The sequence below is a fragment of the Hydra vulgaris genome, chromosome 08 (genome assembly GCF_038396675.1).
Source record: "Hydra vulgaris chromosome 08, alternate assembly HydraT2T_AEP".
In the NCBI taxonomy this organism is placed as follows: Eukaryota; Metazoa; Cnidaria; class Hydrozoa; order Anthoathecata; family Hydridae; genus Hydra; species Hydra vulgaris.
The window spans coordinates 13,101,797-13,126,511 of NC_088927.1; the positions used below are offsets into that span (position 1 = coordinate 13,101,797).

The 24,715-nt window shown below is 29.4% G+C and overlaps 1 protein-coding gene across 1 annotated transcript in view; it reads left to right on the forward strand.

Annotated features, from left to right (window-relative positions):
- The window catches only part of LOC101237797 (leucine-rich repeat serine/threonine-protein kinase 2), a 62,817-nt gene that overhangs the window by 19,802 nt on the left and 18,300 nt on the right, over positions 1-24,715 (forward strand). The window contains exon 4 of the mRNA XM_065802440.1: positions 14,476-14,898. Coding sequence (XP_065658512.1) covers positions 14,476-14,898 — 423 coding nt within the window. The remainder of the gene's footprint in view (positions 1-14,475; positions 14,899-24,715) is intronic.

Below are 24,715 nucleotides of genomic sequence, written 5' to 3' on the forward strand. Positions count from 1 at the left end.
ACATCAGACAAATAATTATCTGTCCCGTCAGTGCTTATTTGTGCGCATAGTGGCAAAACTTCAAACGAAGAAGACTGCAAGTAGAGCGTCAATAAAAAGTTGGTTGTCCCACCTGTAAAGAAGCAGTCAAGGAAGCAATTCATACTTCAAAGAGAAGAAAATAGAGACAAACCATCTACATCAGTATCATTCGATCCTCATCTAATGATAGTGATAAGAAGTCGGATAAGTCTGAAGTTATAGAAAATGAATATGAATACAATCATGATGACAATAATGAATATACTTGCCCGAAAAAAAGGAAACATAACAAAAGTAAAAATGCCATAAACTTAGTTACATCAACATTAAAAAGTTAAAACTTTAAAACAATTTTTTTTTTTTAAACCATATATCTGACATGGCCAGGAAGGTGTGCGATTTCATGTCATAATATGACCAGACAAATACTATTTGATTTTAAAAACTTGACTGAGGCTATTAATATGTTTTGATAATTTGTATGCATTTTAAAAATGCTCTGAAAAAATGATCTTAACTATGAAGAAACTTAAAAAAAAGTTTATCTTTAAAAAAGCAAATAATTCTTCGTAAGAAAAATAAGGAAAAATAAAATAACTTAACTAACACTTTAATAAAAAATGTAAAATTAAAACTTAACTAAAATAAATAATAAACTACAACGCTAAGATTATTTATATAACGTTTGGAATAAATAACTTTGAGTGGTTAATTTTTACTAATGTTTTTATAATATTATGTGAAACCCTTTTAAATAAAGTAACAACTTACATCTTACGATTGTTTAATAAACGCCTAATATTGTTAAATAAATGCATTTAAAACAAGGCCTTCTTTATTGAAGGCCTCTACGCCGTGCAGTGCAGGAAATTTTTTGAATGAAGGCTCGAAAAAAATAATAAAAATGGCCGACTAGTAAAAGTTATAAAGCTTTGCTAAGATTAAACATACTAATAGTTTACAGTCTGTTTGAAAAAATTCTCAATTTCTTATTGCAAAAACAGTTTGTTGAGGTTAATTAATAACTTTTAAAAGTAAAGTAAAGTTAAATAAAAACATTTTCAAATTGGAATTTTCAATTTAATAGATATAATAAGCAATATAAAAAAAAAACAAAAAAATATTTTTTGTACTAAATAGAAAAAAAAAACGTTTACATAAACTTAATTTCTTTGAGTTTAGTTTCTTTATTACTTTTGGGAGTGTGAAGTAATGCAAAGTTCTTTAAAGAAATGTTTTTTTCAGTGTATGGCATTGTTTCTTTGAAATAGAAAATCTGTACAACTTTGCAGTAAATGCAAACTGTTGAATCAGAATTGTTTTGCAAACTCTTTTATCTAATAAAGAAAAAAATATGTAGCAAAATAAGGACCATTGAGATAAAGTGTCAGATGGAATAGTTAGTCCTCCTCTATTTAAAGTATTTAAATAAAATCCATATTTTTCATAATATGTAATGTATCATCTCCAATTTCTTTAGTGGAATGCTTTTGAACATAATCAGCAATATAGACAATAGAATATAAAGTTTCTATATTTATGCTATCTTCTAGATCTGCTAAATTATAATAATATCAATTTCTCTATTATCTAAATCTACTAGACGTAAAAGACAGTCATGGCCATTATTTCCTTCTACATCAATATTTAGCTGCAGCACCAGCTTAGCATGTTGAATATGTACTTTTTCAATAACTGATTTAGTGGTTATAAAATAAGTACCACCTAATCCTTGATGTAATTTTCCAAAACATTTTTCGATCGGATCAGAAAAATACTAACCCAAAATTACATTTTGACAAAGTGTTTATTAAGTATTTTATTTATTATTTATAGTTAGAACTATAACAAATACAGTTAAAATTATTACACAAAGTAATTTATTATTTATTGTTAGAACTATAACAAATACAATTATAATTATTACACATTTTTAAAAATAAAATATTGATGTTTTTTATAGACCTTTTTTCTAAAGCTCCTTTTACCTGTCATCCCTGTGCAATTCACTCAACAAAATCAAAGTTATTTAATTCAAATGGCTTTCAAAAAAGTTAGTCTTTTTTTTTGTTTAAAGTTGTCGCTTTAAAGTTATCGCTGTTTAAAGTTGTCATTTATAAAATTAACATTTTTTATTACTTCTATTTTATTTTACTTATAAAAAAATCTTATATAAATAATATTTAAATGAAATGAATTAAAATTTATACAACTTTCAATGATACTTTGATTAAAATTATTAGCTACTTTTTTTAAATGCGTTTTGCTAATATAAAAATGCGTCAAAGTTATTTATTTTCAACATAATTAAAAACTAATTTTTTAGCGCATTGGTTAAAAACCAATCGTCAAAACAAAATATCATTTGTGTGGTCATAAAAAGACTTGAAATCGCACACCTTCCTGGCCAAGCCTGATATAAAATTAGTGGATGAGTATTTATGTATATTATTTGAATATATCTGTTATTTGGTTTAATTTTTAAAAAAAATCACCCACCACAGCAATCATACATTAATGTTAAGTTATTTGAAAAGATAATATGTTATATTGTGTGGGTATATATATATATATATATATATATATATATATATATATATATATATATATCGAATAAATCACAAAACAGAATAAATACACACTAATAATCATTTCTGAAAACATTAACAATAATAAATCATAACATATTTGTAATATTATCTTTCATGCAAATCAAAGATAATTAAATTTCTTTTTGAAAAAGTATATTTTTCAAATATTTGTCTTTTTTAATATAATGGAATAATTATTTTTTAGAATGTCAAATAAGCAATCAAAGAATTTAATTAACAAAAAAAAAGGAAAATTGGACAAAGAATTTAGAAAAAAATAGATTTCACAATGTTACTAGAAAACGTGTAATCAGTATGGACAATTTGATCAGTTTTTAAAGTGATCAAATTGTCCATGTTAGTGGGGATAATTGTTTTGACACACTAATACCCAATACTAACTTTAAAATAAGGAGGTATTGCACAACTTCACCAGTTTTAAAATTATCAACAGCAGCAAAGTTATCATCATGAAAAGTTGCAGCGGTGTGCAATTTTTTAGTTAACGATTTTGGATTAGATATAAACACACCATTCATCAATATATAAAGTATAAATATACCAAGTATACCACATTAATCAATATATAAAGCAACTATGAGAGAAACAAAAAACTTAAAAAATGTCATATAAAAAAAATGTTAAAAAATGAAAACTGGTGTCTCCATTTTGATGGAAAATATTTTTAATTATAATGAACACCAAGTAATGGTTCTGAAAAATGACACTATAGAAGTAAAATCAGCTGTTCTTGTCGTAAAAGATGGCAAAGCACGATTTTTATGGATTGGTTGAAATTATTGACTCTTGATTTATGGAATTGTATAAAAATGATTATAACAGATACAACTGCTATTAATACTGGTACAAAAAATGGTACAGTAAATAGACTACAAAAAAAATTTAGTGACCTTGGATTTGATAATCCACAATATGTTTCATGTCAACATCATGTTCTGGACAGAGTTTTGAAGTTGGTCATTGATTCTGTATGTCCTGAGAAGTCTACCTCACCCGACTTACACTATTTTTTTATTAAGTTCATTCTTGAAAATTACAAAAATCTTGTCGAAGTATTTGACAACAGTTGTCCTACTTTAAACTGAAAAATTTTAGAATGGAGAGATGATATGAAATTGCTTTACAATCTATGCAAAGCATATCTTTTTTATAAAGAAAATGGATATTTTCCTAAAATTTATTTTCCTAATACATTAACATCTCTTCACTCTGCAAGATGGAATTCAAGAGCAATTTATGCATTTTTAAGTTATTTTCTTGTTAACTCATCTAGAGAATAACTTAAATTTTGTTGGTTACCGTTACTGGTAGATAATAGTAATCAACAAAATAAAATTTCGTTAGTTATCACTAACAAAATTTTATTTTGTTGGTAACCAATAGTTACCACTAATAGCGCAAAATATGGTTTTGTTAGTTACTTTTAATGAAGCAAATTATGGTTTGGGAAACATATTTTTAATGAAAATGATTTTAGTGATCTTAAAGAAGATATCAAGAAAGTTGATAATTGCCAGAAAGCTCTTACTTGTTTGAAAATACATTGGACTAAAGAACCATCAATTACTGCAAACATCCAGCGCAGCAATATATGTGCTGAAAGAGCAACAAGACTTGCCTCGATGTATAAACTCTGAGAAACTTAGTTTAAGATTTATTTTCTAATATTAAGATTGCAAATACAAATACAATATTGTTTTAATGATTAGAAATTTTGCAAACATAGCAAACATTTTTTGGAAATATTATTATAGGCAGGCGCAGTTTTTAGAAAAGATCAGTTTAATTTAAAATTGATATTTTTTATGTTTAAAAGATTGTTTGAGGTTAGCATAATATTTTTTCTTTTACCTTTGGTTATGCCGATATATTGTTTATCAGGGTTATTTTGTGAGAAAACAATGCATTTGTAAGTAATACTTTTTGATAAGCATTTGCCATTCATAGGGCATTTAAATTTTTGTTTGTAATTACAATTTTCAGTATTTTTTTTTTTTTAAGAAGTTCATTTTTATTATACAATGCAAGATTGTGGCCTTTTATAATTCTTTCTATATTTTCTTGTACAGCTATAGCTTACTTTAATAGTATTTCTATTGAAAGTTTTGTGCAATTTATTAGAGGGAGATGTTTGTCTATTTATTTGTGTAAAAATGCTTTCCCAATATTTGGTGAAACATTTTTGCTGTACAATGGATTGAACTAAATTTCTATTTCAGTTTTGCTTTTTTGCAATTTTTGTTTCAAATTCTAGCTCCAAATTTTTTTAAGGGTATCTTCATACACACGTTTAGAAGAGTTAAAAATATTTTCTATAGAAGAGTTTTGATTTAGCCTATTGTTAAATGAAATAGGAATTTGTTTTAAGATTTGATGGGGGTGAATTTGCATTAATATCTGATAATTCATCATCAGGTGAATTTTCCAAGAGTTTAAATTCACAATTTTTAAAGTAATATTTATATCAATATGAAAACCATTTTGAAAATTCATATTTTCGAAAACTTTTAATATATTTTTTTTGATTTTGTCAAGATGAGGCCCCGATTTTTTTTGCATTATTATTAAACCATCATCGCGATACAAGCCTAATTGATTAAGTTGAACTATTTTAGCTAGAAAATTTAAAACATATAAGCCAAGGAATTTGCAAACTACTGCTCTTCAAGGTTAGGGTCAGGATTATGGTTAGGGTTTGCAAACTTGCAAACTTCCCGTTGTTACATCGAAGCATTCGTGCGTGGTTTTTTAGTAAAGTTTTTCTGCAATGTTTAATTAGACAAATAGTAGTGTTTGTAATTTCAGTGTAGATTTTTCCAAATTCTATTGTTTTGTATAAAATTTCTGCTGTATTTGAGGGTTAAAAATCATTAATTTAACGCAAATTTAATTTTTTAAAAAAATAATGTTATTTATTTTGTCCAACTTAGTTTTATGTATGTGCTTAAGTTCCCTTTTTGAAGGAACTAATAGCCTACAAGAAAGTTAATTATGAAAATTTTGTTAATGATCTTTTAGTGTAATAAACGCTTGCACTAGTGCAACTTCTAATTTAATTCTAGTTTCTTAATTAATTGTTTTAACAATCTTTTGGCCTTCTAAATTATTTGAATTTTCCTAGCTTTAAAGAGCTTTTACAAAATTATTAGAAATATTATTGCGCAGCATTTTATGATAGTTGTTATATACAAACATATATATATATATATTTATATATATATATATGTTACATATATATATATATATGTATATATATAATTAGGGTTGGCATTCAGCAATGCTCACCTAACTGCTGACCTATAAGTGTTTGAGGACGGCAAAAAATTGCCGACCTCGTTTCTATGTTTTATGCTATAACCTTTGTATCAAATTTTTTTTGCCGACCTGCTGCCATCCTCTATTTTTTCCTTATCCAAGGGTTGATATATATATATATATATATATATATATATATATATATATATATATATATATATATATATATATATATATATATATATATGTATATGTATAAATAAATATATATATATATATATATATATATATATATATATATATATATATATGTATATATATATATATATATATATATATATATATATATATATATATATATATATATATATATATATATATATATATACAGCTTCGGCCAAAAGTTTGGAACACCCTTGCATTTTTGAAGGAAACAACACATTTTGTGTAACAACATAGCAACATATATTTTATATAACTACCATAACAATACGAAATTAATCTACAGTCAGTAGGTCATTTAAAATCCACAGTTAGTATTTTTTTATATTGTCCTCGACTCTTCAGAACAGCTTCTATACGCCTGGGCATCGAGGTCACCAAATTCTCACAATACTGCTGACTCACTTCTGTCACCCATACACGCTTGATAACCTCTATTACATCCTTTTCTGATGTCAGTGCTTGCTCAGCCACTATTTGTTTAATTAAGGTCCACATATTTTCAATGGGATTGAGGTCTGGGCTTGATCCAGGCCATGGACCTAAGACCTCAATCCCAGAATCCTGAAGCCAACTACTCACTGCCCTTGTTTGATGGCAGGGAGCACCATTATGCTGAAATGTGGTGCAACTGAGTATCCCCATATGATGGGGAAGTCTCTCTTGTAGGATAGTAAAGTAGACCTGACCATTGATTGTTGTACTTCGTGGTATGAACCAGATACCTCCCCTGCCCGCAGCGCTAAAGCTTGCCCAAACCATGACCATGACTTCTTTACCGTTGGTGTTACATATCTGGCATTGAAACGTTGATTTGGTGGTCTCCTAACATGACATGACTTTGATTGAAACTGAGTGAAGGTAGCTTCGTCCGAAAACATCACGTTCCTCCATTTTTTTTGCCACCCAGTGCCGGTACTTCTTGCAGAAGGCTAATCAGTCTTTGATGTTTTTAGCGGTCAACTTGGCTTTTGTTGCAGCACGATAGCACTGAAGATTGAAATCATTTACCAATCGCCTCCTGATTGTTCGGGAACTTGGTGGGTCCGACATGGATGATGATATAGCTGAGGAGGACCACGTAGGATGAGCAATACAGGCCCTTCGGATGAGACGATCAGCTGATAATGAAGTTACACGTGGTCTTCCAGATCTTTTGCATGAATCCAGTGTACCCAACTCTGTTGCTCTAGCAATCCCTTTGATGACCGCTGATCAGGACACCCCCAGAATTGCTGAAATCTCTTTTTAGAGAAGTTTTGCTGGTGGAGCACCATAGTTTGCGTATGTTTTGCGACTGACAACTCCTTTCCACGTGCCATTAGAAGATTATGGGTCGGAATATCTGCAAACACACCCAGAACAAAATCATGAATTGCTAATATTTACTAATATTTAATTAACTACAAACATTTAATTAACTTTTACAAATATTTAATTAACTAAAAACAAGGTAAATTGAACATAAAAATCAACCTTTACTCCTTCTAAAATATAATTTATAATTTCTACCTGTTTGAAATGATTCCAAAATATGGACGTAAAATGAAATCGTATTTAGAGTCCAAAAATAGAAATTTCTAACCTGTAAAGCATGTTAGCAGACGTCTACGCATGCATGTGAATCAATCTAAGAACGTAAACAAGTCAGACACTGCATAAGAAATTTATAGCTTTACACATGATTTTTTCTAATTCCGAGGGTTGTATATATATGTAATATATATACCTTTGCTTGGTCATTTTTAATTTTTTTCCATAAAATGTCCATTTTATGTTTGTTCTTGTCCAAACCGGATAAAGTTTAAAATCTTTAAAGAAAAATTTTTTATCAACTGATAAACAGCTTGTCTAAACTAAATCTTTAGTCGATGTAACGGCACTTCCTTGTAGCAGCAGGCTATAAGATAGTTGTTGTAGCAGCAGGCGATATGAAAGTCGATATAGCAGCACTCCCTTGTAGCAGTTGTCATTTACTACTGCTAGATTATCTACTTGATGTTGAAAATGTCTGTAGGTATCATTTATTTTTGTGCTGATTTTCTGTGTTATACCTTATATATAGGTATATTTAGGTATGTAAAGAGCAGCCAAGATTTCTTGGTGATAAAGTTGGACAAAACTGACATTTGTACCACACGAGTTAGAGGTTAGGTTTGTTCTCTATCAAAATCCTCAAGTTGTGGACAATCAAAACCTAGCAGCTTCTGAGCTAGTCTAGTTCTTTCCTTCAGTTTTGAATGTCCATTTGTTATTGAAAGAATAACTAACTGTGGGGTTAGGTACTAACTATGGTGGACCAGGTTTGCATGGAGCTGCTTTCCCAGGGAACCATAGATAAATATATTTAGCTTATTGTTTATCATTTCATAAGCTAACATTCAAATCATGTGATAGAGCCTGGGCTGCAGTAGGAGATTTTAAAAGGTATGCTCCATAAAATGTGACATTAAAGTCAGTTGACAGTTGAAGCATATCTTTCTCACTTTTATTTAACTTTGAATTAATCTTTGAAGTCAACTGCTTTGTAAGCAAGTATATGCAATCAGCTATGAACCTTACTTGATAGTGGGCACCTGGTTGTTTGAACTGGAAAAAAGGTACATGGCCACCAAGGTAAATCACTATTAGCTCACAAAATACCTTTTAATCTAACCTTCAAAAGCAATCTTGTTTTAGATCTTAGTATCTAATACTCTTCCATGAAAATCAGTACTTGCCATATACTCCTCTCTGCCATAATTGAAAAAAAATAACTGATCAATATTGTTTGTCCTTTCCCTCATTCTGGGCGGGTTTTTTGAAAATCTTTATACATTTCACATGATGGAGATTTTGTTTAACCTTGAATATAATCCATTGCATGGGAAATATGTCTTTCAGATATATGATGCCTGAAAACAACATTTTTCAAAAGATAAAAAATGTACAAAAGTTTAAAAAAACTTTTAAAATGTCATCATAATATTTAATTAGGGTAGATACTGGGGGTATAGTATATCATGAGCACCTTAATCAAAAATTGGAATACTTTTTAAAATTATTACGTTTCAAAATTTTTGCTAATAAATAATTTTTAGGGATCACAACTCATGATCCACTTAGATATTTATAGATATTTTAGGACAACCAAAATTTTTTTCTTAAAAGCATAGAAGTTTTTAGTATTGATGAAAAAATAAAAATGGTAAATATAAGCACTTTTAAATTACCTCATAAAGTAAAAACATATTAAAACAAATTTCTAGAATATAGTAATTTGTTATTAACAAAATTTATCATTAAAAGGTCAAATTTTAAACTACTTTTTATTGAAACAATGTTTCAATAAAACTTTGTTTTAAAAAAAAAAAAAGCTTTGTTATTTTTTCAATTTTATTAACTACAAATTTTAATATTTAAAATTTTAATTTTAAAATACAAATTTTTTGAAGTTTAAAATGATTTTAAAATTGTTAAAATTATTTAAAAATTTTTGAAATTATTTTAAATAATTTTAAAATTTTTTTAATTTTAAAATTGCAGAAAGATATTTAGTATTATTAAAATATTAATTTTTTTACAATGTTTTGCTTTTATTCAAAAAGCAAATAACCACTGCAATTTTTGGGCTATAAACTAGATAACTTTAATAATAAAACACTGGTTAATTTGAGCTCATATTACACAAAATTGGTATCTTTAAATTAACTCAAAAATAAATGTTTCTATGCATTGTTTTTTCAAACAAAAATGGAATGTATTTCTGGCTAACATTTGTTTCTTTTAAAAAAATTCAATTTCATTATTTGAAGGTCAAAATATCACGCCACAGATTTTTTCACGTGTAATGATAATAGTTTTTTAGCGTGATAAAGTAATTTTAAAACGCAAAAAATTGAATAGCCTTTTTATAAGATGAGAACCGCTATTTACAGCATATAAATTTGTGCTAATTATACTAATTTGTGTTATCACCACAAAAAGTCGATTCAAAAAGCAGCTTTAACTTTACTGCTTACATATTACTTTTGGTATGCTCATATAAAGGTGCTCATATTACAGAAATTTACCCTACCTACAGAGCAGGCATAGCACAAGTCTTTTAAGTAAATGATCAAACAGAAACTTAATTGCCCTATTGTTTTTTTCAGTATTAGAGTCTATTGTATCTGCACTACAAATGATGATTTAGTTAGTAAGCTTATAATCCTCTAAAATGTTGTGAATAGATATAGCTTGATCCTGTCCTTCAGATGACTCAATTTCTTTATTACGTTGTAAAAAATCTAAGGCTTCATTGACCTGGGGGGTTGAAAAACTTAGAACTAACTTTTCTAAAGTTTCAGAAATTTTTTAGTCAGTTCTATAGTGTTTGACCAGTTTTGTATTCAAATGAATGACAACTTTTAAACCTTGAACTTTGTCCTTAATTTTTTCTCTGACTTCTTCTAGCTTCATTTTCAATCACAATCTTTTTGTTTCTATGTAGACTACTCTTTTTGTTATTTGTAACTATGTAAACTACTTTTTGATACAGCAACTGTATTTAGATCACCACCATTAATCTTAAAAAGTGAGGCTAGAAGTAAAGTTTCAGCTCAAACACTGACCTTGGACCTAGTCAAGAAAGAAACCCACTTGTCAAAAGCATCATTCATTGAAAGCTTTACTTATCTTTTTTTTTGGCAATACTCAAATCCATGGCTCAAATCCACTATCTATATCAGTGGCACTTTTACCACTTAAAGATAGTTCTCAAAATCTTTTATCCTTTCTATGTCCTCTATAACTTTTTTCTTTGACATTTCTTGTTTTTTGTTTTTTTTCATGTTGTTCTCTTTGCATACTTTCTACTACATCTAACATTTATTTTTCCCCATCTTTGATTCTTTCATGGTAAGATTTATCTTTTCCAGTGTCAAATATTACCATTTCACCTTTGAATGCTCTCTTCAAAAACTCAATATCTTCTGTCTTTGCTTGCTTGTCTCTATTTTCATCATATCTTATAAGTTTTAAGGTGTCTGTTTTATAATCTAGAAAAATACAGTTTGCTTCCTTGATAAAACTCTCCATTTTTGTTTTAAATTGGTCTTCTTTGATCTTATTTATTTTTATAAGGGTTCTAAGACTACACAGTTTTTTGTAGCGTTCATAATATTTCTCAAGATCCTTCATTATTTGTTCTGTAATCTGAAATCTTGAATCAAAACCACCCTTGTCCCAAAGACTTAATAGTTCTCTCAGAATGCATAATCCAGTGAATTCCCCCCTGGTTCTTTTCTTACGCTCCCCTTTAGCTCAAAGCATAGATCTTGACCTCATCTTTTGTGCACAGGATAGTTTTGCATTTTGATTATTCTGACTTGACCTGAACCAATATATTCGACAACAAACTTCTCCCAGTGCACAGTGGGGCAGAGTTGTCTAAAAATAGAAAAACTAAGTTAAATATAGACATGGTACAAGTTTAAAGGGGTTTTCGGGGCCAAAGATTTCGTTTTTGTGCTCCATTTTAAGTTTAGAGTGGTCATGACCACACAAGTGATTATTTTAGAGGTTGTCAAGGTGGTCATGGGGTGTCTTAATGGTTTTTAAATTAGATGACACATTTTATGTCTAATTATAAGTAATTGCAGGGAATTCCATTCAGGGCATATTCAGTCTTTAGAAGTAGCCATGACCACTCAAATGGTCATTTTAGGGGTGGTCCTGAAATGTCCTGATGTTTTTCAATTAGATGCGAAACGCTGTATGTCTAAATAGGTAATTGAGGGGTCATTCCATATGAAATCATTCAGACCATTTCACCCTTATGTATCAGGATTGCTTTAATTTTACATCAATTGCAATCTATATTAAATAAATAATAGCTGAGAAAATTACATGGGTTGTTGAGATATCATCAATTAAAATAATGCTGATTCATAATTTTTTTGAAGAAATAACAAAGCAACTTTGACATGTGATATCTTGATAATGGTTTAGAGGATTTTACTAAAATTTGTAACCCAAATAGATTTTTGCTAGAGGTTTTTCCATTATTTCAATGTTATTTAAATAAACAAAACACATTTGACTCATTTAAAGTATAATTTTCCAAATGAAAACAGCATTTTAGAAAAGTTATTTAGATGACATTAAAACTAAAAGTACTAGATGATGTAGTTTTCTTGCTTTCAACACAACAAGAAATTAAATTTTCTCATAAACAAGCTGATTTCTTTTTTCTCATAAACAAACTAATTTCTCTTTACTAAACTTTTTTACGTAAATAAATATTTTTAGCGTACATAAAAACAAATAATAAATATTCTCTTAAATAATTATAATAAATAAATAATTAAATAATTTTTACACATGTTCATGTAAAATTAACAATCCACAAAAATTTATAATAAAAAAACCGCTGAAACTTAACAAAAGTAATTACTAATAAAAAAAACTGAACCGAAATAATATTAAAAAACTAATTAAAAAAACTGAAACAGCCGACAATGTTATGAATGTTCCATAACTTTCAATAAAAGCATTAAAAATTTTAACAAGATTTAAATGATTAAAAATCTAAAACCTTGTGTCTTCTTCAGTTTTTTAAAGCAAAATTTATGTTTGGACATCATTTATAATAAAAAGCCTAGCACTTATTGCACTCAGCTGGGCTCAGAAAATTTTGTTGTTAATTTTTATCTACACATATATATGTATATGAGAGTGTAGTTTAAATTTAAATTTTAAAGGTAAAATATTGCTATTTTTGTGGTAAAATTAACATATTCAGTTAAAAAGTCATAGTAGGAAAAAAATTATATAAGTTTTAAAGTGCTGGGGAGTTCTAGATTACATTTACAAAAAGAAATCACTCTAATGTAGAAGTTGGTTTTGAAGGGTTTTGCTCACCTCTGCCCCACTGTGCAGTGTGGGTAGTTTAAACAAAATTCAAAAGAATTGAAAAAGTATTTGCATATTTACTTCAAAAGACAACCGCTATTAATTTTATGTTTTTTCCCCAGAAAAAGCTTTTCCAAATAATTATTCTAATTAAATCTTGAAATAATACCTGTTTGGTGCTAAACTATGTAGTGAATGCTGTAGGAAGTAGAGTGTTCTTTTACATCTATTAGTTTTCTGTGAATCTGAACTTCTGTTGGGGGATGTATATGATATTCTTGGTTGATAATCCCTGAAAGTCCTAGGAGAAATGTTTCTCATTGCAAGAGAACTTCTGCAATGTGGGAACTCTCCTCATTTCTCTCACTTACTTCAACTTTTTATAGTCCTTGGAGATTTACAAGAAAAAGCTGTCAACATCATAGGCCATTATATATTTTTAAAAATTTGGTATATCTAAAAAGTATAAAGCTAAAGAGTCAGATAATATTTTACATAAAAGCAGTTATTTGAATCAAGCATTAATGCTGCTAGATAATGACCAAATATTGCAATGACATTATTTTTGAATCTAAAGTATCAGACTTTTTTTCTTGCCAAACATAACATTTCAATTTTTGTATAATAATCTCATTTTATGTGTTAAACATGATTTCTTAATTTATATTTGAATACTTCTTATACTTTTTTTTATAGATTTTATTATAAAAATATTAATAAATTCTATAAAATGTATAAAATAATCACACAACCAATACAATGTAGTTTACAATGTACAAAGGGTTTCTAATACAATGCTATTTTATATTTGCATATAAAATAGCATTGTATTGGAAACCCTTGACTTGGAAACCTTAAATCTTTTTTGGTGGGTTTTTGGACCTAATAATTGAGATACAGTGCATTTGAAATAATTGATCAAATTTTAATTTAATGATCTCATTAAAGTTCACATGTCTTTTTATCAAGAAACTTTAGCTTAAAGCTAAAAAATCTTACAAAACTATTGGCAATAGTTTAACATTTACATTTTTTTGCCTTGGCACTTTTTTTCCAAGTAATTTATCAAAATACTACAAAGGCTTCAGCAAAAGCCTCAGTATATGCAGAGTGCCAAGGTTCATTTTGCACGCTGTATATACATATATATATATATATATATATATATATATATATATATATATATATATATATATATATATATATATATATATATATATATATATATATATATATATATATATATATATATATATGTACATACAGCCCTCGGGTCTTTGGCAATGCTGACTAACTAACTAACTGCTAATCTAACTGCTAATCTAACTGCTAACCTAACTGCTAACCTAACTGCTGACCTAAAGGTGTTTGAGGTCGGCAAAAAATTGCCAACCTTGTTTCTATATTTCATGGCAAAGCTTTTGTGTCTAATTTTTTTGAATATATTTACTATACTGTTTAAATTTTTTAAATATATTTAAATACTGTTTAGGTATTGATATCGAAGAGATTACAATATCTTTATCAAGAAAAGACTTTAATTTCCGAGTGTGGGATTTTGCAGGACAAGAAGAATACTTTGCAACCCACCAGTGCTTTCTATCTTCTTCTTCTTTATATTTACTGGTTTGGGATGTAACTAAAAAAAAGGAATATGTCCAACTACTTCAGCCATGGTTTGAGAATTTAGTAGCCCGAGTACATTTTTTTTATATTATTGTTGTTGGTACAAAATTAGACCTCCTCAAGAATGTTGACATAGATAGTGCTTGCGATCAAATGAAAACCGAGATTCAAACACTTATTGAAACTATTCCTGCTGTAAGAAGTCTAATGAATAGCGATAAATATTTTTCTTGTAGACTGAAAATTTGTTTTGTTTCTCTAGACACAAAGTATCAAAGTTATTCTAAAGGTAAGTTGTTTTTGCTCATTACTGTTTTTTTGTTGATTTTGATGAAAATGCAGAATTTGTTTTCATATCATATCAGTTTTTGATATTTTTTTTAGTTGATTATATGCTGTTTATTGGTCAAAGTTAAAATGCTTAACTACATTGTGCAACAAAAAATGATGACATTCTTGAAAATTTTGAAAAACGCAAGTGCTTAAGAACTTATAAAATAATTTTAACACTATATGATAATGATTGGACCATACAGAATTAATGACAATTTAAAAATTTATTTTTTTAATGCAGCACTTTTACCAAAATAATTTATTTACAAACTGTCGTTGTGGGCAATGTCAAACATTTATTTGATGTAAACACCACCGATTATTATTTAACTGTAAACTGTTGGGAACTGTCAAATATTTAGCTTAGATTTTTTTATGAAGTAAAATTAAAAATTTTATTTTTTTAAGTTTTTTAATTTTAAGTTTTAAATTTTCATTTTTTTATTTTATTTATTAAGTAAAATTAAAAATTAATTAATAATGAATTGTGCTGCACCATAAAGTCCAGAGGAGAAAAAAGTGCTCTTTAACTTAGAAAAAATGTGTCATTCATTAGTTATATGGCTAGAGCCATTAAATTTAGAGACACAGTCAAACTGTGAAACTACTTTAATAGTCCTCATAAACATGCATCCCAGATGTCAATCAACATTGACATCCCAGATAACAATCAACATTGACATCCCAGATGTCAATCAACATTGACATCCCAGATGTCAATCAACATTGACATCCCAGATGTCAATCAACATTGACATCCCAGGTGTCAATCAACATTGACATCCCAGATGTCAGTCAACATTGACATCCCAGATGTCAATCAACATTGACATCCCAGATGTCAATCAACATTGACATACCAGATGTCAATCAACATTGACATCCCAGATGTCAATCAACATTGACATCCCAGATGTCAATCAACATTGACATCCCAGATGTCAGTCAACATTGACATCCCAGATGTCAATCAACATTGACATCCCAGATGTCAATCAACATTGACATACCAGATGTCAATCAACATTGACATCCCAGATGTCAATCAACATTGACATCCCAGATGTCAATCAACATTGACATCCCAGATGTCAATCAACATTAAGCCAAACTGTGATAAGAAACTACTTTAATAGTCCTCATAAACATGCAAAGTCACAGATGTCCATCAACATTGAGTGACTGTGATAAGCAAAAGTTGTTGAGATGAGCTTCAAATTCTTCATTAATAGCACATCAAATTGCTACAGAAGCAGGTGTGATTGCTTATCTACCTACAATTCAGCAAGTTACTTGTCATGCTTTTCACCTTTGGCACAAAAAACTTCAGCGAAAACCACCATTAACAGCAAAACACACAAGCCATCAAATAAATATTGCAAAGGACCACATAGCATGAAAAGAAGTAGCAATAAGTAGTATTTTCTAGCCCATCAAGTCCAAAAAATGAGTTTGTCTTGATGGAATATTATGGAATTCTTATTTTCACAATATAGTAAAGAACTAATAACAGCAATGGCGTCAAATGGGTAATGTAATGATTTGGTGTGCAATTGGGTAAAGCAGAAGTTCATTTTATTGACAGAAACAATTAAGGCAAAAGACTATTTTTTAATTGTTCAAGAATTTTTATGACGTGAAGCATCTGGCATTGATGGTAAAAACTTTGTTTTTCAGCAAGATAATGGTAGCGTTCATACAGCTAAGGTAGTAAAGGATTATTTTAACAACATTTAAATTTAAACATTAAAACAGCCAGCTAGATCCTCAGACCTGAATTTTATTAAGAATGCTTAGAGACAGCTGGCAAATGTAGTGTTTGTAGGTGTCATTTTGTCACACCTAAAAAACAGAATTTTTTTAAAAATAAAAGTGAATCATCTTTATCATAAGTTTTTTTAAACTTTTTAAAACTTTTGTTGTATAGTGTTGTTAACCCTTTTCTTTCATTTACAATAAAAATTAGTTTTTAAATATAAATTTTTGGGGTGCCTTATCATTTTGTTGCGCAGTGCATGTAGCATGTTTAAAAAGAAATAATTATCAAGCAATTTTGAGATAATGTTTCTTTATGATTTTTTTTCTTCATGTTATGTTTATCTTAAATTGAAGATGTGACACCTGCAGTAGCTTTAACATTTTATTTATATCATATTTATCAAGAAAGCATTAAAATTTGTAAATATTTTTAAAAACGTTTACTTATGAAATTAAAATTAAAGTATATTTGAGTATATGACAATAAAATATAAAAAGTATAAATTAAGAACATTAGAAAAAATAACATTACTTGTTTTACATTTCCCCCCTACCATATCTTTCATTTAATATTTATCAACTTTGAAAAACAAACAATTAAATGCTTATTTACTCTAACACATAACGTATTGTTGATGCCTAGAAAAGCGTGGTTTAGTAAGATCCTTCATACTATGTTTTAGTAAGATCCTTCATACTATGTTTTAGTAAGATCCTTAATTCTATGTTTTAGTAAGATCCTTAATTCTATATTTTAGTAAGATCCTTCATACTATGTTTTAGTAAGATCCTTCATACTATGTTTTAGTAAGATCCTTCATACTTATATGAAAAAAAGCATTTTTTTACCATTTTTTTTTCAAATTATTTTATCAAATTATTTATAAAGGGTGGTTTAGTAAGATCCTTAATTCTATGTTTGACCTTGGCTTTTATTGCTGCTCATTGAATTTACCAAATGGACAGAAAGTTCTTATGTTTTAGAACAAAGTTTCATAACTCAATTTGAAAAACAAACACCTTTTTATCACAGAAGCACCAATTAAAACCTCTGCATTAATATATTTATTAAGAAGAAAACTCAACAGGTAAGAAGTTTACCTTATTAGAGAAAACAGAATTTCTTTTATTTGTCAGTCTCAGTTTGATCAGTGCTTAAATAGTTTTTGATCCCTCCTGAAAAGTCATTAAGTACATCTTCATTGATCAACCGTTAATCTACATTAGTGAGTGTTCAAAGTCATACATTTGGAATAAACATTTATCCCAAATGTATGATTTTAAACCATCATTCCTTTCTTGTTAACTATTTTCATCATGAAAAGATTATGTTTACTCTAATAATGCACTGAAATAGTGTACATCTTTTGTAAAGATCTTCTTTTTTGACAGATTTCATGCTATTCTCAGACTTATAAATTAATTTAGCCTACTATCATCTCCTTCATGTTGACTATTTTTAACTATGTATGTATCATCTCCTTCATGTTGACTATTTTTAACCCTTGTATGTATCATCTCCTTCATGTTGACTATTTTTAACCATGTATGTATCATCTCCTTCATGTTGACTATATTTAATCATGTATGTATCATCTCCTTAATGTTGACTATTTAAATATAAACAATATTGTATGCAGTAGCGTAGCTAAAAGTTTCGGGCTCATAGGCAAGATCCTCTGAGGGGCCCCCTTAAGGTAAATTTATTTTATAAAAAAAGTAAATTCAGTAAATATATTATAAATTCAGTAGTTTATTATTATTACAGAAAAGAACACAGTATGAAAAACACTTACAAAGTACATAATATTAAAAAACTTTTTTTCTAGCTTTTGCATTTGCAAAGATATTCACAACTTCTTTATCATCCATTGTTGATGCTGTTTTATGCTCTATGGCTAGTAATGCAAGATGATTTAGTCTGCTTTGAGTGGTTGCATTTCTTTTGTAATCTTTAATTATTTTTAATTTATTAAAACTTCTCTCCACACTTGCAACCGTTACGGGTAATGTAAAAAATAAAAGAACTGTCATGTAAATTTCGGAAAATCACTTTCCAATACACTAAATTTGGTTGTCATTAATTCACCTCCCCAAGGCGCTGAAGGCCACTTCAGACGAGGAGGCTACTTAATTGTAATTATAACCCTCTCTCAACTCTATAACTCCGAAACACGAAACTTGATGAACAAGGCCGCTGCGCGGAGAAACAAGTTGAGCGCGGTACTACCAGGGACGTGGTGGGGATCAAACTTGGAACCTCTCGCTTATAAAGCAAGTGCTCTACCGCTACACCACTACCACCTTAACAAATACATGTAAAACAAATACACGTAAAACGCGGATCAAATAATCGTCTTAACAAATACATGTCCAACAAATACACGTAAAATGCGGATCAACTTTTTACAAGTTTGCTAGCACTTTAGCTTCCATTTTAAATTCTTCATATGAGTCTCGAAATATTTTTAGTTTAATATTTAAATTTTCTAATGCAGAAACTGCCGTACTTAAATCCAAAAAATTCCCAAAATTGTTATTAATTCATTTTGTATATCTGGACTAAGATACGTAATGGATCCGGAAGGCATTGAAATAATTTGTTTCATCACATCATCATAATATGCAAGTAGTTCTACTTGCGACAAAAAATTTCCGTTATAATCTCCTGTCAATCCTTTTCGATGATTGCAAAAGGCTTAAAAAATTTTTGGCGAGCATAAGCATTATACGAATCAAACACTCTAATGCCATTTTCCAAAAGGATGCTTTATAACGTAACTCTTCCTCCTGTGTTTCATCAATTGTCTGATTAGTTTTCCATAGTTCATATACTGCACATGCATTAACATGAGCTTGTGAAGAGGTATGAGAACTTATATGTGTAGGACCATATTTTGATGTGTAGTAATAATAAGTTTCACTAAAACTCCTGTTCTGTTGATTATAATCTTTGGGAAATGGTCCTTTTGGACGATGCGATGGAATACGTACTAATATACGTTTTTTGTCATCAGGTATAATTTGATTTGAATATTTACCCAAATCATTAGTTAGTGTCATAGGGTGAATATTCTATAGTTTCTACTGCTGTTTCTTTATTTGCTCCTTCAATTTGTATTGCATTTTCAGTAGCAGTATCAGTATCTATATTATCAGATTGGTGAATATCATTTTTACTTTTTTTAAAAAATATATTGAGCTTGGGCAATTTTTGCAATTCTTTTTCTTTTTCCTTTCTAATTTTACGCTTTTCAGCGCCACTTTTAACTTTAGATGTAAATTCCGCCATGATAAAAAAGGGTCTTACACTTATAAATTCCAAAAACTGGTGAAATCAATATATATAAAAGTTTTATTATTTTTTTGAATTAATTTTTTACCCCTAAAAAAAAAATACATAAATTTTATTAATATCAGAAACATGTATTGTTGAGGTAATCCAATAAATTAATTGAGTTCAAACAAAGTTCTTGACGTTAACACATAGGTATATGTTGACATAATGATCCATTTTAAAGACCTCTAAATATTATATATATTAATCTTGTTTTTTAAAACGAGCTAGCATACTAGTAATATATTAAAAATGAAATAATGCAATAGTGCTTGCTTACCTTCAGTGATAAGAAAAAAATATATATGTATATTAATATACATATGACTAAATAAACAACGTAGAAGTTCAAATATAAAGAATGATGATTTAATTAAACACAAATCTATACTCTTTAAAGATTCTCATTGAACTACATTAGTTTATAAATATTTTAGCGCAAAATATTACAAACATTACTTAGATAACAAAAATTCAAATTTAAAAAAAAAACTTGCCAGCTCTATTGCAAATTTCAACATCTCAATTTCGATTTATGAATTTTGAGTAGCGTCGACGTTTGGGCCCCTTTTTCGACGGGCCCTTAGGCTGTGCCTACTCTTGCTTTAGGGTAGCTACGTGCCTGATTGTATGCAACAGTTAAAAAGATATTTTTAAAAACATCTTTAAAAAAAAAGTCACAATTAAAAGTCAAATTTATTTTTATATGATAAAATTATTGAAAATAAAAATCAATTTTATCATAATATAAATCTAATCAATAATAACATAGTAACTTTATTTTATTTTTAATAAATATTAACATAGTAAGCACAACAAAATACTGACATGGTAGGCACCTCATTTTATTTAAAACGAATGCAAAGTAGGAGCAGTTTAGTTAATAAGCTATATTTATTTAGAGCTATAAAAAACAAGTTTTTTCTTTTAAAAAAAGAAAAAGTATTTAATGTCTTTAGAAAATGTCTTCAAAAAAGCTAAGCAAATAGTATAACCATAATTGCATCCTAATTTTTAAGTTAAAGAATATTTAAAACAGTTAGCATCTTTGATTTGTTGTAAAGTTTCAATCTGTAAGTTCATTTTAAGTTGTTTAACAAATTATTATTTTTTTTTTTAAATCTATAATAGAAAAAAAAGATATTAAGAAGATTAGCATCACATCAATGTCAATAACAAAATCTGCAACATTATAATATGAACAGATTATAAGCAAGATAGTATCATAGCAAATTTTTTTGTATTGTTTTTGAATTATGTCATCATAATATAAACTATTATTAAAAATAATAGCACTTAAAATTCATATATATATGTATATATATATATATATATATATATATATATATATATATATATATATATATATATATATATATATATATATATGTATATATATATATAGATATAGACACATATATATATATAAACATATATATATATATTTTTTTTTTTTTTTTTTTTAAACATCTTCGCTTCCAACAAGGCTGCAAGCAGCCACTAATTAAAGTTGGAAGTTACTGTAAGAGAAAAGATGAAGATTGTAGAGCAAGATAACGATTGATGGACGATTTAAAAGATTGCAAATTATATGAATCAGGAAAGCAAGATAAAGGAAGCGAATTCCAAAGAGCTGATGTTCGAGGAAAAAAACTAGACGAATAAGCGTTTTTGGAGCACTTAGGAACAGTCACAGAAAAAGGATGACACTTAATTGAATGACGAGTAACACGAGAATGAATTTTAGTAGATGGCACAAGAGACGCTAGCTCTTTCGAGCAGTGCCCATTATAGTATTCGTAGAAAAGAGAAAGAGAAGCAACATTACGACGATGTGATAATGGTTGAAGGTTGGCTGCAAGAGCAGGTCCAACTATGTTTACAATGCGTTTTTGCACCTTGTCTAAAAGAGAAAGGGCATCATTAGAAGATCCGCCCCAGATATGGCAACAGTATTCCATACAAGGCCGGATTTGAGATTTATAGAGGTAGAGAATAGAATCCAGAGTAAGAAAGTGGCGAGCTCGATAAAGAGATGCAACCTTAGCAGATGCTAATTTTGCAACCAATTTGATATATGGTTTCCAAGAAAGATTGGAAGTAAGAGTTAATCCTAGAAGATGAAGAGTAGGTGACTCATCGAGTACATCACCGTTCATAAATATAGGAAGATCTAAATTATTGCGATAACGATTGGCTGAAAAAAATTGGGTTTTATCTGAATTAAAGTTCACCAGCCACTGTGAGCCCCATGCTGTAGCATAAGTGAGATCCTTTTCAAGCTCAAATGCCCCCTCCAGGCAATCAGAGGGTGTTGGTTTCTTATCACGACAAGAATAAATGGTAGTATCATCAGCAAACAATGCCACCTTAGATGTGAGAATATCTGGAAGATCGTTAATGTAAATTAAAAAGAGTATAGGGCCAAGGATAGAACCTTGAGGAACCCCTGAAGTTACAGAATAAGAAGAAGAGTGTTGTCCATCGAGGACAACTTTTATGCTACGATTGGAAAGGAAGGATTCAATGATCTTAAAGATGTTGCCGGATACACCATAAGAAGAAAGCTTATGGAGAAGACCAGCATGCCAAACTTTATCAAACGCTTTTGAAATGTCAAGAGCAATGGCCTTAACCTCTCCACCTTCATCTAATGCACGATAAAACCTGTCAGTTATTACTGTTAGCAAATCAGCTGTAGAACGAGAAGATCGAAATCCATATTGATGGTCAGAAAGTAAGTTATTAGATTCAAGATGAGAAATTAAGTGTTTGTTAATTAAAGATTCAAAAACCTTGCTTATGATAGGAAGAAGACTTATGGGACGGTAGTTAGACGAATCAGATCGCCCCCCAGTGCTTATCAGAGTCTTGTTTTACAGCAGGCTGGGAAAAAAAACACATATAAGCACTTGTTGAATAGTTTTGAGAGTATAGATGACAGCTCTGGAGAACACTTCTGCAAGACAATAACAGGTATGTTGTCTGGGCCACAAGCTGTAGAAGAGTCTAGGCAGGAAATCACTTTAGATACAGATGCTGAAGTGATATGAATGTCAAGCAATGAATCAACCTGTTTGTTGGCAATATCAGGTAGAACGCAATTAGTGGAATCAAGAGATGATATTGATGAAAAGTTTTTAGCAAACAGTTCGGCTTTGTCTTTAGGTGAGGTGACAAAGTCTGAACCATACAAGAGAGGTGGAATTATAGATTTGCCCTTATTATTGATATTATTAAAGATTCTCCAGAAGTCACGAGAGCCTAATTTTTGAGATGAGATACGAGATTTCATGACCTGAGAATAGCGGGTTTTGGCGTTAGACAAAACCTTTTTACAGTTGTTTCTAGCAGTAATGAACAGACGTCTGTTTTCTGGAGAATTGTTTTGCTGATAAATATGGAAGTAACGGTTTCGATTGGCAATCGCAGCAGCACAGTGTGAGGAAAACCATGGAGGAGAGTGAGGCTTGACCTGGAATCGTCGAGAGGGAACAAAAGATTCCATGCCAGCCTGAATCCACGAAGTTATATAAGAAGCACATTTGTCAACAGGAAGTTGAAAGATTTCTACCCAAGGGCCATCACGAAGAAAATCACGGAAAGAATCCCAGTCAGCTTTACTGTAGTTGTAAGAGGTTCGATAGTAGGGGTATTCAGGTGATGAAGAAGAATGAGATATTAGTTTTAAAGAGATCAAACTGTGATCAGAAGCACCTAAGGGTGAATGTGGAGAAACTGAGCACTGACTAGGATCAGAAACAAGACATAAGTCCAGTAGAGAAGGTAAATGATTCGGGTTGTCAGGAAAGCGAGTTGGAAAGTTGACTATTTGAGTTAGGGATTGAGAAAGGCAAAAGTTGTGGGCTTTAATGCCTGCAGAGTCACTGACACTAGAGCCAAGCCATTCAGAGTGGTGAGCATTAAAGTCACCGACAACAACTATATTAGCTGATGGATAAAGAGAGAGGGCTTGGTCAATATGATCAGAAATAACATCAAAAAGTGTACAGTCTTGAGATGAAGGAGATCGATATAGAACAAAGAGAAAGGCAATAGAGTGAAGTGGTGCTAAACGAAAGCACATGAAAGAATAGTCTGTGGATTCAAACCTAGTTTCACGACAAACAGGTGAATTCTTACGAATGTAAATGCCCAGGCCAAGCATGTGACTATTGGAGTCTTTACGAATCAGAGGAAGATAACCATCAACACTAAGATCACAAGATGAGACAGCCGAACTCAAATTAGTCTCACAAAGAGCAAGTAGGTCTGGTGAACTTTGCAAGAGATAAGACTCAACAGAAGAAAAGTTACTTCGAAGACCACGAATATTAGTGAATGATAGGTTTAGAGAACTTGGTGATGATGATGGTTTTTTGTGTTTTATAGTTTTTGGTACTTTATTCATTTTTAAATTAGATTGAAGAACTTGACTCAAAGCATAGATAGTACTCAGAACACCGTTTAATAGCCCAAGCAATTGCCTCATTACTACTAATAAACCCTAAGCCGTAACAAAGGGCTCCAAATGTGGCCTCCGCAATTCACACCAAAAGTACATATATATATATATATATAATATATATATATACTTATATATATATATATATATATACATGTATATATATATGTATATATATATATATATATATAATATATATATATTTATTTATAT